At 37.8% G+C, this 16,302-nt stretch overlaps 1 protein-coding gene across 2 annotated transcripts in view; it reads right to left on the bottom strand.

The window, feature by feature from the left end:
- The window catches only part of LOC136833807 (serine/threonine-protein kinase SIK3-like), a 575,016-nt gene that overhangs the window by 369,593 nt on the left and 189,121 nt on the right, over window positions 1-16,302 (bottom strand). For both annotated transcript variants that reach the window (XM_067096082.1, XM_067096081.1), the window contains exon 8: window positions 6,839-7,001. In XM_067096082.1, the coding sequence (XP_066952183.1) occupies window positions 6,839-7,001 (163 nt within the window). The remainder of the gene's footprint in view (window positions 1-6,838; window positions 7,002-16,302) is intronic.

Genomic DNA, 16,302 nt, shown 5'->3' with positions numbered 1-16,302 from the left:
TGGGATGACTCGGTGTCCAACGCATACAACGGAAGAAAATTTACATTCGCGGATTTTTTCATAAAGCAATATTCACTAAATTACTGATTTTTATTTTATTTTCATGACTAAATACATTTTTTATGCTGAAAAAATTATTTACTAATTTTAAAATATTAATATTAAGTAACCACAGCAAAGTATCGATAAAAGTTAAATTAAAATCCCGTGAAATCATAAAACTGCTTACCGATGTAATCACTTCATTCAACCTCTCTCTCTCTCTCTCTCTCTCTCTCGAATAATTCATGAATAATTTCACTTCTGAGATTTAAGTAAGGCCAACCGCCCATATCTCTCTCTGTATTGCATATATCCTTCAAAAAAAAATATCGATTACTGTATGTAAACATAAAAATATACTAAAATCCCATCATCGCTTGTGTGACAATTTTTTTTTTTACTGCTTTTTGTAGGCTTATGACGATACCGGCTCGGGGGATTAGAAGTAGCCAATAACAGAGCTCGTAGCAACCCCTTCTCTCCATGACGATACGCTATTGGCTGGCAGGACTGACTGTAGCCAATAACAACTTTTAACAACCCCCTCATCCCCTTCCCGCCCTCCTTGACGACATGCTATTGGCAGGAAGGGTGGGATTTTAACCAATCACAAAGCTTGTACCTCACGGGCTTTGCATACACTATAAAGAGGGTGCGTAGTATTTTTTTTTTCTCTCTCACCGACGTGAGAGAGAGAATGACTGCATAAGATTTTTCTAACAAATTTGTGGGAGATGACAACTAACTCCGTTTGTATGATATATAAATGACTTACCTAATAAGAGCTAACTTTCAAATATTAATAAGATTAAATAATAATACAGTATACTGAAATTACAACATTTATGCATTTTCAAAGCAGACTAAGGGCAGAAGATCTCTCTCTCTCTCTCTCTCTCTCTTTACTGCTAATTAGTCTCTTTACCTATGCACACTGCACGTATGTGTGTGTGTGTGTGTGTTCATGGTGCTTTAAAAGTGCTTGGTAAAAGTAGTGGTAGCCTACATCTTTGGAAGACACAGAAAAAAAATTTTTTGTTGTCAGTCTCGCAGTAAAGAGAAATGGATTAACATTCCTCGAGAAATTAAAGAGATAAACTCTCTCTCTCTCTCTCGTGCCAGCACAAGAATGGCTGAATGTAAGTCATAGTGGTAATTCATTCTCTCTCTCTCTCTCTCTCTCTCTGGCTGGAAAAGGGTACTAGTGTTTAAGAGGACTTTGAAAAGATATTAATATAATTTCAAAGATTAATACAGTAGTAACAGGATAATAATTTAAGCTATATTTGATGTAGGATGATACTTAAAGTAAAAATGGGAGAGCAATGTAGTTCTGTAAAATTCCAAGTCTTTTTCTGGTAGATAAGTGGTGAGGCAGTCTCTCTCTCTCTCTCTCTCTCTCTCTCTCTCTCTCTCTCTCTCTCTAGCTTCAAAACAGTAGAATGGTAAAATTTTGGAGGGTTTTCATGAAAGACTCAATAAAAATGCAGGTTATGTCATTTTCAAGATACCCAAAGGATACTCAAAGGATTAAAAGTAAGGTTTTCTTACGATTTTCGACGATTTTTCCGGCTTACGACGATTTTTCGCTTACGACGCAGCGTCGTCAGAACGGAACCCCTGTCGTAAACTGGGGACTGCCTGTATATGTGTATATATATATATATATATATATATATATATATATATATATATATATATATATATATATATATATATATATATATATATATATGTATATATATATATATATGTTCATGATTTTTCTTTATATTTCCTTCATATATTTTATCTTATATATATATATATATATATATATATATATATATATATATATATATATATATATATATATATATATTATATGTGTGTGAAATTCCATTAACATAGTTATATTCCCTCATGGTCTGGAGTGTGCATCCCCTGTCAATCTTGCTATATCTCTCTATACAATGCTTCCTACTGTGTTGGTCAGGGCTGGGGGTGTGGGGATTAGAACACTAAGTTGTAAACACGTGGATCGTATGATGCCATATCGTTAGAAAACCTTCTTAAGTTTTTATTTTCTGATTCTGTCAATATTTTTGTTCTTTTCTATATTTTTATTTTAGATATAACAAAATTAGTATGTTAGTGAACTCCCAAGTAAGGACTAATTTCTGGAAAAGAAGAAATAGTTAATCAGTAATTTTATAAATGGCATTTTTCTTGTTAAGCGCTCTGTACAGACAGTTCTTCACCTCACAAATAACGAATGCAGCCGATTTAGACTACAGTGGCTGATATTATTTTTGAAAATTGGCTTCAAATTCAATAAGATGTCTACAATACGAGTCCATTCATGAAAAATGATAATCACAGATTAATGGATGTTGAGGGGGGAACATATATCAAGAGGAAAAAATGGAATATTAGTGTTTTAAGAAGCAAAAATTGCTATGGAAAAGCCATCGTAAGTATATTTTCCGAATATTTTGTGAAATTTTAAGCATTCCTGCGTGCAAAGTATTAAAAGTATGTCAACTACAACTGGACATAAACATAGAAAAAGTAATATTCTTTTTATTGATGCCATTATCGAGAATCTTATCAAACTAGAGTGCAGACAGTATTGGACTTTTTAAAAACTTTCGCAGTAAATTGAGTCAACTTCCCACATAGCAGCTAGTACCTGGAGTAGCAGCTACTCTCGTCTCGGCTTAGGCAAGAGTGGAAAGTGTTGAAGGCAGCAAAATGTTTTGCTTACATTGCGGAGAATAGTAACAAAAATTTGTGTAACCTACTACTACTTTCAAGAATAAATAGCTAAGAATATGTTGCTGTAGTACACCATTATATGTATGTTACTGAATAAATGAAGACTAGAATGAGTGAATTACCAATTCATTATTGTATTTCATTCCTTTGATTACAAACTTATCTTCATTGCTAGGCCAGGCTATACAATCACATTCTTCATTGGAAATCGAATGAATTCTCAAGGTTCATGCCAAAAATTGGGAAATACTACAGCAATACGCCGAACTTGTGCAATTCGAGTTGCGTGAATTCAGAGACAAGTGAACTTTTCATTGGAACCCATCTAATTGTCATACACAAGTTTTTCACAGACACACGAACATTTGTGAATACTGAGGAACCCTGTAAAAGTGTTTATGTTTATTTTTTTATGTAATTTATAAGTTTTCAAGCTTTAATTTGTAAATTGAATAACATTAATTAATAAAAGTAATCTCTCTCCCTCTCTCTTTTACTGATATGAGAGAATTTTATAGTACATGTATATGTTTACTTGTTTTGTATGATAAATTTTTTACCTAACAATAGGTACTAATTTTCAAATATTAACAATAATAATAATAACTTAACTGCAATTACAAAATTCGTATGTAATGCGTATTTTAAACAAACAAATTCTTTCCCTCATCTTTTGAGAAGCTCGAACGCAAAGCTGTCAGACAAGTCACTTGAACATGACAAGAAAGGAAGTGTTGCTAATTGGCAGGTCAAAGATTTCTTATGTAATTCTCTCTCTCTCTCTCTCTCTCTCTCTCTCTCTCTCTCTCTCTCCGTAATAATTTATAAAAAAATTTCACTCTCTTAAGTAAGGACAACTGTTATCTCTCTCTCTCTCTCTCGTTCGTAGTTAGCGCAACCTACATATTACTGTTTTCTATGAACATCTGCATGGCAGAGTGATGGCGAGGAGTGTTTGTGAGGCATCTCAGAATGTCACTGTGAACAACAGTGATACGTCTCATGGTCTCTTGGGTATAGTTCATCCAAAGGGAAAACCCATACAGTAATACTCCGAACCTGCAAGACTCGGGTTGTGTGAATTCACAGACACGCAAACTTTTCATTGGAACCTAACTAATTGTCATACATAAGTTTTTCACAGACAAGCAAACATTTACGAATACGAGAAACCCTGCAAAAGTGTTTATGATTAATTTTTTATGTAATTTATAAGTTTCCAAGCTTTTACGTGTAAATTAAATGTGTAAATTAAATAGCATTAATAGTAAAAGTAATAATCTCTCTCTCTCTCTCTCTCTTTTACTAAGGTGAGAGAATTTTTATGGTACATGTATATGTTTATTTGTTTTGTATGATAAATAAATTTTTTACCTAATAATAAGTAATAATTTTCAAATAATAAGATTAAATAATAATAATAATAATAATAATAATAATAATAAAATAATAATAATAATATAACTGTAATTACAAAATTCATATGGGATACATATATTAAACAAACAATATCTTTCCCTCATCTTTTGTAACTCGTTGAAGAAGCTCGAAGGCAAAGCTGTCAGACATGTCAACTTAACACGACAAGAAGGGGGAGTGTTGCTGATTAGTGGGTCAAAGGGGTCTCTGTCTCTGTCTCTCTCTCTCTCTCTCTCTCTCTCTCTCTCTCTCTCTCTCTCTCTCTCTCTCTCTCTCTCTCTCATATAGTCAGTGCAACCTATGTATTACTGTTTTTCTGGATGTCTCTACCCCTACATTAGGTAACTTTAAATTGGTCTAATTTTACCTATACCGTCTACAAACTGTGGATGCGCCGTTCTAAAGCACAGAGACACACAGCACCTCATAAAAGAGACAGAGGCAGAGTAAAGAAGTTTCTAAAAATGAGGTTGAGAAGACTTCTAAAAATAGATCAGTGGAATGGGGAGAGAAAAATAGTATGCTAATCTTCACACTCTCCTATATTTTCATGTCAACCATTTATTTCTTTTTTTAAGGGTAATGTATTAAACTAGCTTTTAAATGAAATTACAGTAACTTTAATTTCATTTAAAAGTTAGTTTAATACTTTGGGAGCATGATCAGGGCCATATTTAGTGTTTAAATTCTAGAAATAAGCATTTACTAGCATTTTTAGAGACCGTGCCAAAGTTACGCGGAAATTTGCCTTACGTGAGGGGTTCTGGAATCTAACATCATGTAAGTTCAGGGTATGACTTGTACTGTAGCAGTACGAGTGGAAGAGCAGCATTTTCGTGTCTCGGTGACAGAGGGCAAACCTCCTTGCAACCATCTTGCCAGTTGCACATAGTTTATGACACCTTTGTTCTATGTCTGCCGTATCTTTTAGGTCATCCATGACAATCTGGTCCAAATATGGAAATTCATGAACAAATTCCAGACAATAATTTCTGAGGATAATTTGTTGTTCTCCAATATGCTTAAGCAATATCAGGAGCAGCGACACACACTGCGCCTTGGTTTCGTTTTATAGGATATCAAAGTCCTCTGCATGTTGGCGGCAAGTGTCGATGAGTTGCTGGAGACCTTGCACTGATGGGGAAATCAGAACCATATCGTCGGTGTGACAGAGGTTGTTCATTGTTTCATGGATAGTGCATCCGCTTGGGAGTGAGTTCAGTTTTGACATTCAGGGCATCTGTGTACATGTTGAACAGGTATGGACACAGAATGCCCCCTTGCCGGAGTCCATTTAGGGAGCTGAAGGTGTACAACAATACATTACCCCATTTGACACAATTACTATGTGGAGAACCAACAACATAAAATGCCAATTAGATATAAAGGTTTGCCTTGTTTATCCAGCTTCAGGAAGAACTTCCGGTAGTTTACTCTGTCAAATGCTGTTCTCACATCTACAAAACAGGAAAACAATAGAGGCTGATGATAGGTAATAGTTCAACTATTCTTTCAGGATGTAGATGCAGGTACCCTTTGAGTGGTTTGCTTTAAAGCCGAACTGGTTGTCAGTAGTATGTAGAAGGGGAGAAGTCTCACTAGAAGAATGGACTCAAGTATCTTTGAAGCAACTGTAGTAATTGCAATTGGGTGATAATTGCCAGGGTCAGCTGCATCCTTTAGCTTGTTTTTTTTTATTAATGGCATTAAGTGAACTAAGAGTAGGGAGTCTGGGAGAAACTGGTGAATTATGCATGCACTGAATGGATCAGCTAGCAAAATGTAAATTATCAGATGGCAGAATTTGAAATATGTCGACAGAAAAAGTACTAAAAATGCCAGACAGGCGTCAGAACAAGAAAAAAGAATACCACTGAAAATACCATCAGGAAAATCTATGAATTTACATCCCAAGTTTCAGGAACCTGCTGCGATGCTTTAAAATAAAGAATTTCTTCTGTAAGAAATAAGCTGTTTCATCCATTGAAATATGAACATTGGACAATTACTGACTAATATTGATGTGCAGGAAAAGTGAATTATTAAAAGAACTGAGAAAACTCGGTATAAAATCGATTTGCAAAATGCAGGCATTTTAATCAACAAAACTTGCCTCAAAGAAGGTCTTCTTCCTTTGAATAATAATAATAATAAAAATTTCAGTATCAAGTAAAAAAGAATAAAAATCCAAACAGTAATTGGGGTTCATGGAACAGAAACAGCGAACACTGAACATTTCACAGAGGCCAGGTATGAAATAGAAACCACCAACACTAACCAAGATTCTTCTCCATTCAATAAAATTGGAAATTACACCAAAAACATCACTGCTGAACAGCACACGTTGCTGTTGATCTTCCTTCTAGTCTGTTCACAAACATCCTACACTCTACATTCCCTGTGAGCAGTTATATACCAATTATATATTTACCATTGAACTGCAGTTCACAATTCCAAATTATCATAATAAATAAGGAACTTGTACAAATTTGTAAATACACTGATATAAATTCAAAAGAAAAACTGGTCAAAGTACATATCCGAAAGTTAAAAACACAAAGAAGCTGAAAGGCTCGAACTATAATCTACAACAATTATATATCCTGTTCATATTTCTTACCAGTAGTTATAGATGATTTTCTGTGATGAGTAGGAACAACAGGTAACGTCTGAGGGTAGAGGGATATTGAGGGAGATGATGATGCAGATGAAGCTTCTGCTAACTTCTCTTCCAAAAGATGATATATGGCACTAAGGTGGTCAAATCTCTGTCCATGAACAGACTATTTAAGAAAGGAGGAAAGATAAAAAATAATCATTAGCAAACAAAAAATTAAAATATATTCATGGTACTATGTAAATATAACCAGAATGTTGATATAGCACCTATGAACATACTCCAAGTGAATTCTTCAACATACATGAAACTAAAATACTGTTCAATAGCTGTGAATATGTACACAAGGTCCTCACTTCATTATACAATAATTTAGTGCACAAAATTACAGTCCACTAAATGATAAGTCAGTTTAGTGAAAAATAGCCCCAAAAATTGCTAAACAGGATGTGTTAACGACATATCCATTGAAAAAAATCAGGAAGTTATTTACTAACTTTCCACATACATGAATCCATGAAAACACCATTAAACTGACACACTGTATGCTAAGACCTATGAACACTTTCCACCTATTATCTCAAGAGATGAACAAAATATGTACAATACTACATTACTACAGTATAATATAAGCAGAAAGGCATTTCAACATGCAATCTGCAATACTGTACAGCAATACTTTCTACCGAATGAAAGTCAGTCTAGGCCGTAAGGCTTTATCCCACAGATTATGAATGAAGTGTATATAGTAGTAAAAATGTAATGCATTAATAAAATGTATACTTTGATTGATTGATTTATTGCTATTGAAACTGGTGTCACAACATCTACGTTATTGACGGCATAATAAAATTAAGTAGGAAGTTAAAAAGATAAATAAGTTTAAAAGGAGTCTCATATAAGAAATATCTAATATAAATACACACATACATATGTATGTATATATATATATTATATATATATATATATGTATATATATATGTGTATGTATATTAGATATATTTTAAACTTATCTTTCAATTTCTATATATATATATATATATATATATATATATATATATATATATATATATATATATAGGTGAAAAATATATACCGGTTTAGACTTTATTTCCAATGGCTTATATCAAATATATATATATAAATCATACAAAAGTATAATAATCATCATATATATATATATATATATATATATATATATATATATATATATATATATATATATATATATATATATATATATATATATATATATATATATATACATATATATATAATCATCTGTAAAACATAATATACATACATACAGTATACACATACTGTGTATGGTCTAAATTTTGTGGAGGAGGCCTGCCTTCCTCATAAAGATATACATGTATAGCTGCTCTAAATTACAGTCCTCCTAGAGAATCATGTCCCCAAGAGAGGAACCTATGCCTTGGATTCCCAAGACTGGGACATTTGACCGCAAATGTCTCGCAGTCAAGGGCACAATACAATCATCGTACAATGGAGTATTTTTGCCAGACGTCAAGAACCCATGAGTAAGTCTTGTGTGTCCAATCCTAAGCCTGCACAAGATTTTTTGATTTGCTAAAATATTTTCCCAAAGGGACTCCCAAACCTTTTCAATTTTCTGATCTACTAGAGGATATACATCCCGATATGGCAGACATCTTCCGGGTTCTTGGGAGGTGACTACTGACTTACCAAGTTGATCAGCTTGGTCATTCCCAAGAACCCCAACATGGGAAGACACCCAGCAAAAATTTAATGCTTTACCTCTTCTTTTCATTAAGAGCAGCCATCCCAGTATCTCTAAAATAAGTGGGTGTAGAGGGTTAAAAGATTCCAAAGACTGAAGAACACTTCTTGAGTCACAATATATAGTTAAAATACTTCCATTCTGAGTTAAAGTTTCTTTTATGACCCATAAAATTGCATGCAGTTCTGCTGCAGAAAATAGATGCAATACATGATAATCTCCTGCTTCTTTCTACATCAGGGAGGGCCATTTCAAAGCCAACGCCAGCATCTGACTTTGAGCCATCTGTGAAAACTTGCAGCAGAGTTATCATGTTGGGAGGAATGGTCTACAGTAAAAATATTGATTTCATCGCCTCATTGGACCTTTCTGCTTTTGTTAAATATAAATATCTATAAAATTTTATCACTGAAAGGTCCAAGGGAGCTAATTGAATACCTTGCAGGTAAATTCACCATCCTTAGCATGCTTAATTGCCTGGCCAAACATTTTACTCTAAAAGCAAATGGTTGGGGTTGCTTGGAGTGATTTTCATAAAATTGCCACTGCCTTTCATTTCTGATACAAAGGCTGGTTAAAGACTTAGGGAGCCTCTGAAATCTGTAACAGCTCCGAACCAGCGGATTCATGTAACAAAGATCCAGAGGCATCTCATCAGCACCTATGAGCATGCTCTCAGTGGGAGATGATCTAAATCCTCCTGTAGACAATCTTACTCCTCCATGATGAACTGAATTGAGCATTTAAGGTTATTAGGCTTTGCTGGAGTGTACACATCACACCCATAAGTTAATTTTAAAAAGATCAAGGCTTTGTATAGTCCCAACAGCCAAGTTTGGTCTGCACCCCAAGAAGTGTGGGACACAACTTTCAGGATGTTCACTGTATTCAAGCATTTTGTCTTAATATATTTCAGATGTGGAATCCAAGTCAGCCTGTTATAAAAAATCAACCCAAGAAACCTTGTTTCACTAACACATGTAATTCTCTACCCATATATGAACAGATCTGGATCAGGATGGAATCCTCTTATATGGCAAAAGTGCATGCTTACCATTTTACTAACTGGAAACCTAAATCCATTCATCTCAGCCCACTTTACTATGTTATCCATGCAGAGCTGAAGGCAGCATTCAGCCAATACCATAATTGTTGCTGCAAAAGATATCAAAAGGTTGTCAACAACAAGAGTATAAGCTACATCTGGGGGAATTATTTTGGATACCCCATTGACTGCTAAGGTGAACAAGGTTACACTTGAAACACTTCCTTGTGGCACTCCTTCTTCTTGGTTCAATACACCTGGCATTGTTGCTCCAACCTGAACCTGAAATAACCTATTTTTTAAAAATGCCTTGATAAAAAGAGGCAAATTGCCTATCAGGTTATATTCCTAAAGAACTCTCAGAATGCCATGTCTCCATGTTCTATCATAAGCCCTCTAAAGATCAGAGAAAAAATGACGTAATACTGGTTTCACAAATGGCAGTAGTTTTAACAACTCCCAAAGCTTGGGGAAGATATGTTCTTGGAAAATTCTGTTAATAAGGCTTAATATGGAAAGTCTAGTATTTTCAGGGGTATGCTTAATTGCTGAATATGTTATGGTATCATCCAGTCCAGGAGCCGACTCACTACATTTTTTTTAAGGCTGATTCAAATTCTCTCAGTAAAGATACACTGTACTGTTCATTCCTCAGTGTATTAAAATCAATTTCCACCTGTTCCATTTGCCTTTTTTGAGCTGAATATGGTCTGTCATCATTTGTCCTTTCAACATTTGAAAAATGACTAGCAAACGCATTTGCCACTTGCCAGGGATCTGCCACTTCACAACCAAGGATCTTGATAACTGGAGGTTGACAAGGATTAAATTTACCAGTTATTTTTCTCTCTTCCCAACTAAAATCAAGAGGTGTTTTTGAATTTAGTGAAGGTTTGAAAATTGTCCAAAATTCCTTTCCTGCCTTTTTTAATTTCCATGCAGAAATGAGCTCTTCCTTTTCAAAATTCAACATGGTAGTACTCACATTTTCCTCTGCAGTATCTGGTGAAAGCTGACATCATAGTTCTTTGAGTTTCCTGGCATTTACGGGTCCACCAGGGAACTGGTCGGCTGATAAATATGCCCGAAGTCCTAGGTATAGATTGAAGACCAGTTGAGAATATAATAATATTAAACAGTCAAGAGCATCATCTACACAGGGAAAGTCAACAGTCGAGTCATCTACTGAGCTGTGTTCTTGGAAAGTTGCCCAGTCAGCTTTACCAATGTTCCATTTAGGTAGTCTTAGAGATGGAGCATTTGAAGCTACATTTATGACTATTGGAAAATGGTCACTGGTAAATCTATCATTTATCACTGTCCAATTAAAATCAATAAGGCAGTAATCACTGCATGTGGATAAGTCAATCACTGATAATGTGCCTGTTTGAACTTGAAAATGTATAGACTCCCCCATGTTTAGGATTCACACATTTTCACTTTCTATGATGGAACACAAAGAGGGTTTCTACTATTCATATCTCCCAGAATAACAAAGGATGTGGTAGCTGTTGACTGAGGGATATAAATTCATCAATGGGGAAATGAGGTATTTAAATTCATCAGTGAGGAAGATTTCATTAGGTGGGAGACAGAGAGAGCATACAGTATATTTTCTTTGCAAATGGATCTGCACACCTATCACTTGCAGTGTGGACTGGATACTAATAAGATTTTATGGGGCGACATTATGAATATATAAAGTTACACCCCTAAGGCTTCCTGTATTTATGTTATAAGGGGAATGATAGGATGTACACTCTTGTGGGTTGGGACATGTATTATTATCAATCATAGTCTCTTGCAAAGCTATACATACAGGAGACACTTCCGATACGAGCAGCCTCAGTTGTTCCCATTTAGCTCTTAACCCCTAACAGTTCCACTGGAGGAAATGAATGAATTCTACTGCACTTTTGAGACTGTTAAACTGGAGCCTCTTTTAAGTGCTTTCAGTTTGTTGCCTTGCACCTGCTTTTTTCCCAAAGGAGACTGATTATTTATGGCTGCCTTCCTTTTCAGAAGGTTATCAATCTCAGGAATACCAGGCAAAGCTGGGGTTACCTGAGGAGGGGATGTGAGGATCTGACAAAACTGGTGCATCCTCCAAAGCATCAGGAGCACCAGTTACAGTCAACCCCTGGTATTCGCGGGGGATAGGGACAACAAACACCTGTGAATAGCTAAAATCCGTGAATACTCGACATCCCCCTCTAAAAAAGGGATTTTGACAACGGAAAAATCTATTTCTGGGGGAAGACCTGTGTCACCCAGTGAAATGGTTCCAACAGCACACATTTCTAGGTGTAAATATTGCTAAATATACCAGAGAAAAAGCTATCCATAATGCCAGGGTTACTACCCCTAGATCAATCACCACAATGGTGTCGGTATGCACTAAGGGGTGAGTGGTAGCCACTATCACAGATGCTTTGCCTAACAGATTTTTCCATTCTCAAAGCCCCCAACATGGGTGGGCCGATCCACCCCTTACCTTCCGCTTGCTGCCATCAACCACTCGCGCCCGCCATCTTCATCCCAAAATTAGCACCCTCCAAACTTGGTATGCTATCCGGGTGGGAAAGGAAGTATAGGGATGGGTCACTGGGTGACACAGGTCTTCCCCAGAAATAGATTTTTCCGTTGTCAAAATCCCTTTTCTGGGCTCGACCTGTGTCACCCAGTGAAATAGTAACAGAGAATCAGCCATACAATATCTTGGTGGTACCATCTAAAGGATTACCTTAATGGAGCTAAATAAAACTAAGAGAACAATACTGAGTTATAATACCCCAAATTATAGAGTTCAAAATATAATTAAAAAACTATAAGGCACATAGCCTAAAAATACCAAATAACCAACACCAAGATACTTAAAGCTAAACAGATTATGTCTTAAAAACAGGATCTCAAAGTTACAGGCAGGAGTCAGGCTGTGAAGCAGACCTGACCTAAAAGGCTAGAAAGCAGGGTAAGCAAGTGAGGCAGGTAGGCGAGAGAATATACCAATAGGTAATTTAATCAAGAATTACATTACAACAAGGATAAACAAGTTATATACTAGTCTTGAGCTGGGCCAGGAGGAACAATACTTCCTGCAGCTACAGTGGAATTTCTGAGTTCGTCCCTGTGTCACCCGGTGAAATTCCTTTCTTGCACGAATTTCTAGGTATAAATATTGCTAAATATACCAAAGAAAAAAGCTATCAGGAATGCTGGGGTTACTACCCCCAGATCGAGCGCCTTCTTATACCAAGAAGGCGTCGGTATGGGTAAGGGTGAGTGAAGAAATCACAACCACAGAACCACACTCGAAAGACATCCCAATGGCAAAATCCCTCGGAAGAGCGGAGAGCCGTACCAGCTCCCACACTCACCCGCCCGCCAAGCGGCGACCCCAGCGCCATCTGAACTCATTCCATTTCTAGCATGTGATCGTTGTTGTTGCTGAAGTTTTTTGTTCTTGTGCTTTTGGCTATTTTTCGCCTTTTCCAGCATGTCGTCGAGCAGCTTTACTGTATCCAAGTTAAGCACCATCTTATTGTGGGGTTTTTATGATAAGTTTGGCTGTTTCAGCCCGTATTTATTAATTATACGTGGTTCTGTTATGACGCTACGGCGTCCCCTGGTCAGCCATGTCGACTGCGAGGTACGCCCGTCCAGCTTGTTCTGTTTGGGCTTCTCTTTGTCGATTACATTGCTTATCGTTATTTCCCCTAGGATTCATCCTGGTGGCGTTTCCTAGGCTGGGTTTTTTCAGTGTTTCCCTAACGATAATTTTGTTGAACCGCATCATTAGGGTTCCTGCAACTGGGTTCCCGTCATCTTCCCGCTTAAGTAACTCCCCAGGATGTTTCCCCTTGGACAGTTATAGCTTTATAATTATTATAATTATTATTTTGCTTGTGCTTGACGTCATGTTTTCAACTGCATAGAATTATTAATTGTTACCGTGGGGGCGTCAGGTACAGTTTTCCTGTTTACTTCCTGTCGCTTCTCTCGGTTAGGCTACACGCCTAGCACAAGCACAAGATTATTTTATTGTTTAATGTATATATGATGGTGATTTATTATTATTCTGGTTAACTTCCCTTGTGTGGGGTTTCCCCTATATCCTGCCTAGTGTATGTTAGGCTTTTATTTTGCGCCTATTGGCCTCCTGCTCTCCCTTTCACCCTGGGTTAGGTTAGGCAAGCGGAGGGGATCAGCAAGTAGAGGGAGTTTCTGTTGTTGTTCCATCCACTGACCGTTGTTTGGGTTGTGGAGTGAGACCCCACTGTCCTCCCCCTTCTTTACGGAGGGGCAGAGGTTTTTTCTGTGGGTGTGTCTCCTCCATGCTTTTATAGCATTCCCTTTCTTTTGGCTCTGGTTGGTCTTCAGCAAGGGAATTTCTCTCCCTGTTGTTTCCTCATCCCTCCCTTTCCTTCTCCCCTTTTTATTTCATAGGCTATGTCTATGTGTGGGGTGAGAGTATGGAGGCCTTAGGTCGCTATTCCTTTCCCTTTCCTTCGGGGTAGGCCATGATCTCTCCAAGCTGGTATTATTTACCTAGCATGGTTGTGTTTACAGTTGAGCAGGTGAAGGCATCTTCCCCAGTCTCCTGTTTTCCTCTGCTCTGGCCTACTCCCTTCCTTACCCCACCAACCCCCCCAACATTCCGAATCTCCGAGGAAGAGAAGAGAAGTAGGATCTGTCTCCCGGAGTTGAGGTATGGGTTTGCCCTCTATCCCAGCCTGAAGGGTCAGCTCTGCAATCTTAGTAGTGCAGGGGGTTGGGATAGAGTCCCCTACAGAGAACATTGTGAAACTTCCTCTAAAGGGAGTAAGTTTCGTGTTCTTGCATTCCCAGTCAGTGAGAGCGCGCATCAGGGTGGATTGAGCTTGGTCCCTAGGAAAGATGACCGTTTCTTTAGGGACCTTATCGGATCTAGTGTCTAGAAGAGCCAATACCGATATAGGATCAAGGAAATAAATACTAAAGGTCCACAGTTATGGAATAATTTACCTGGCTCATTGAAAGACGAAGAATCCCTAAGATCTTTCAAAAATAAACTAAGAAAACATCTTTTAAACGATGGTTAATCTTCGTAGATAAGTTCTATAGGAAACAACCGTACCTGACATTAGCCACGTCTCACGTCAATTACCGCTTTTTAAGACATGCCATTATCTATGAAGGGCGTTTTGTGTTGGTGTAATTTTACTAATTATTGTACTAGGAACAATGTTTTATGACCAAGATTGCGATTTTCCTAATTCGAGTTTTATGTAACTATATGTGTGTGTGTATGTGTGTATATGTGTATAAGTATATATAGATATATATATGTATGTGTGTGCTGTGATTTTATTGTTTTAATAGCCTTAATGTATGCTTTCTAACCTTGGTTGATGACCTGATGTAAATAGAAAACCCAATGTATTATTGGAATAAAGGTTATTATTATTATTATTATTATTATTATTATTATTATTACCTGGCAAAGCCTGGATAGGGAGGCACTAGGTTGGCCGGAAAGAACTCTAGTTCTTCCAGACGACGAGTGCCCAATCCCTCTATGGTCAGTGTGCCTTCATGCAGGGGGGCATGCAGGGCCAGCTGCCACGGGTTCCCCTTATCAAAGGGGGGCAGTCTGGAAGCATCCGGGACAACATGTGACTGCTGTACTGCTCCGGATTGGATGAATTCGGAGAGCAAGCTTTCCTGGGCCTGCATCCTCTGTGCCAATGACACCACTGACTGTCCGGAGGTCTCTAAGCTTGTGACAAGCTGAGACGAGAGATCTTGTGGCCGAGCTTCAACCTTAGAGTTGATCCTCTGCATCAGCAGTTCGACGAAAGCCTCAGAGTCGAAGCTAGGCTGTGGGGGCTTAGCTGTCGAGACTCTGATCCTCGACCCCTTAGACGGGGAGTAGCCTTGCCTTGCCAGGGCGTCACTGGTTTGGGAGCCAGTGACGACCTAGAGGGAGCTGGCGGATTAGACCTTTGAGGTCTAGAAGACTTGGGTAAGTCCTTCTTCTTCAGAGCTTTCACCTTGGGGATAACAGACCGAGATCTGTCCCCAAGGATAGCTGACTTGGAAAATCCTTGAAAAGAAGAGGACGAAGATGGTGAACTAACTAAAAGTGATCTAATTTCACTACTTCCACCTGCCTCACTTACCGCCCTACCTTCTACCTGATGGTCATCTACGCTCATCGGCTCGATGTGGATGTTGATGGCCGCTACCTCTTCCGTCACCTCCTCGCACAGATTTTTGTCTTCTGGGGGCTGCGTCTCCTCCCTGATCCTCGCAATGAGTGGGGCGGCCACTTCCTTCGGTACTGCGGCGGAGATCCGAGCATTCGGATAGAGGAGATTGCAAATCTCCTCCGACAGTACGTAGGGGTGGCCAGACGCAACATTACTCCCAAATCCGCCGACGCAGGTCTTCAGGGTCAACAGCAAAGAGGCCCGGATTGCTTGGTTAGACTGAAAGAGAAGAGAGGACTTGCTAAAAATATTCTTGAGCAGCCAGAACTTCTAATTTTTTATCGCATATCTCCATATGAGTCATTAAAATCAAAAGGGACTAAAGGTTAACAGTCTCTTGTCACTTACCAACTCATCTGTTACCAGCTCGTAAAGAGCGTAACATATCTCACAGCCGTCCGGGTGC

Source organism: Macrobrachium rosenbergii, chromosome 52 (genome assembly GCF_040412425.1).
Source record: "Macrobrachium rosenbergii isolate ZJJX-2024 chromosome 52, ASM4041242v1, whole genome shotgun sequence".
NCBI classification, from domain to species: Eukaryota; Metazoa; Arthropoda; class Malacostraca; order Decapoda; family Palaemonidae; genus Macrobrachium; species Macrobrachium rosenbergii.
The sequence above is the reverse complement of the archived record's forward strand: the minus strand, read 5'-3'. Positions and strand labels throughout refer to the sequence as shown.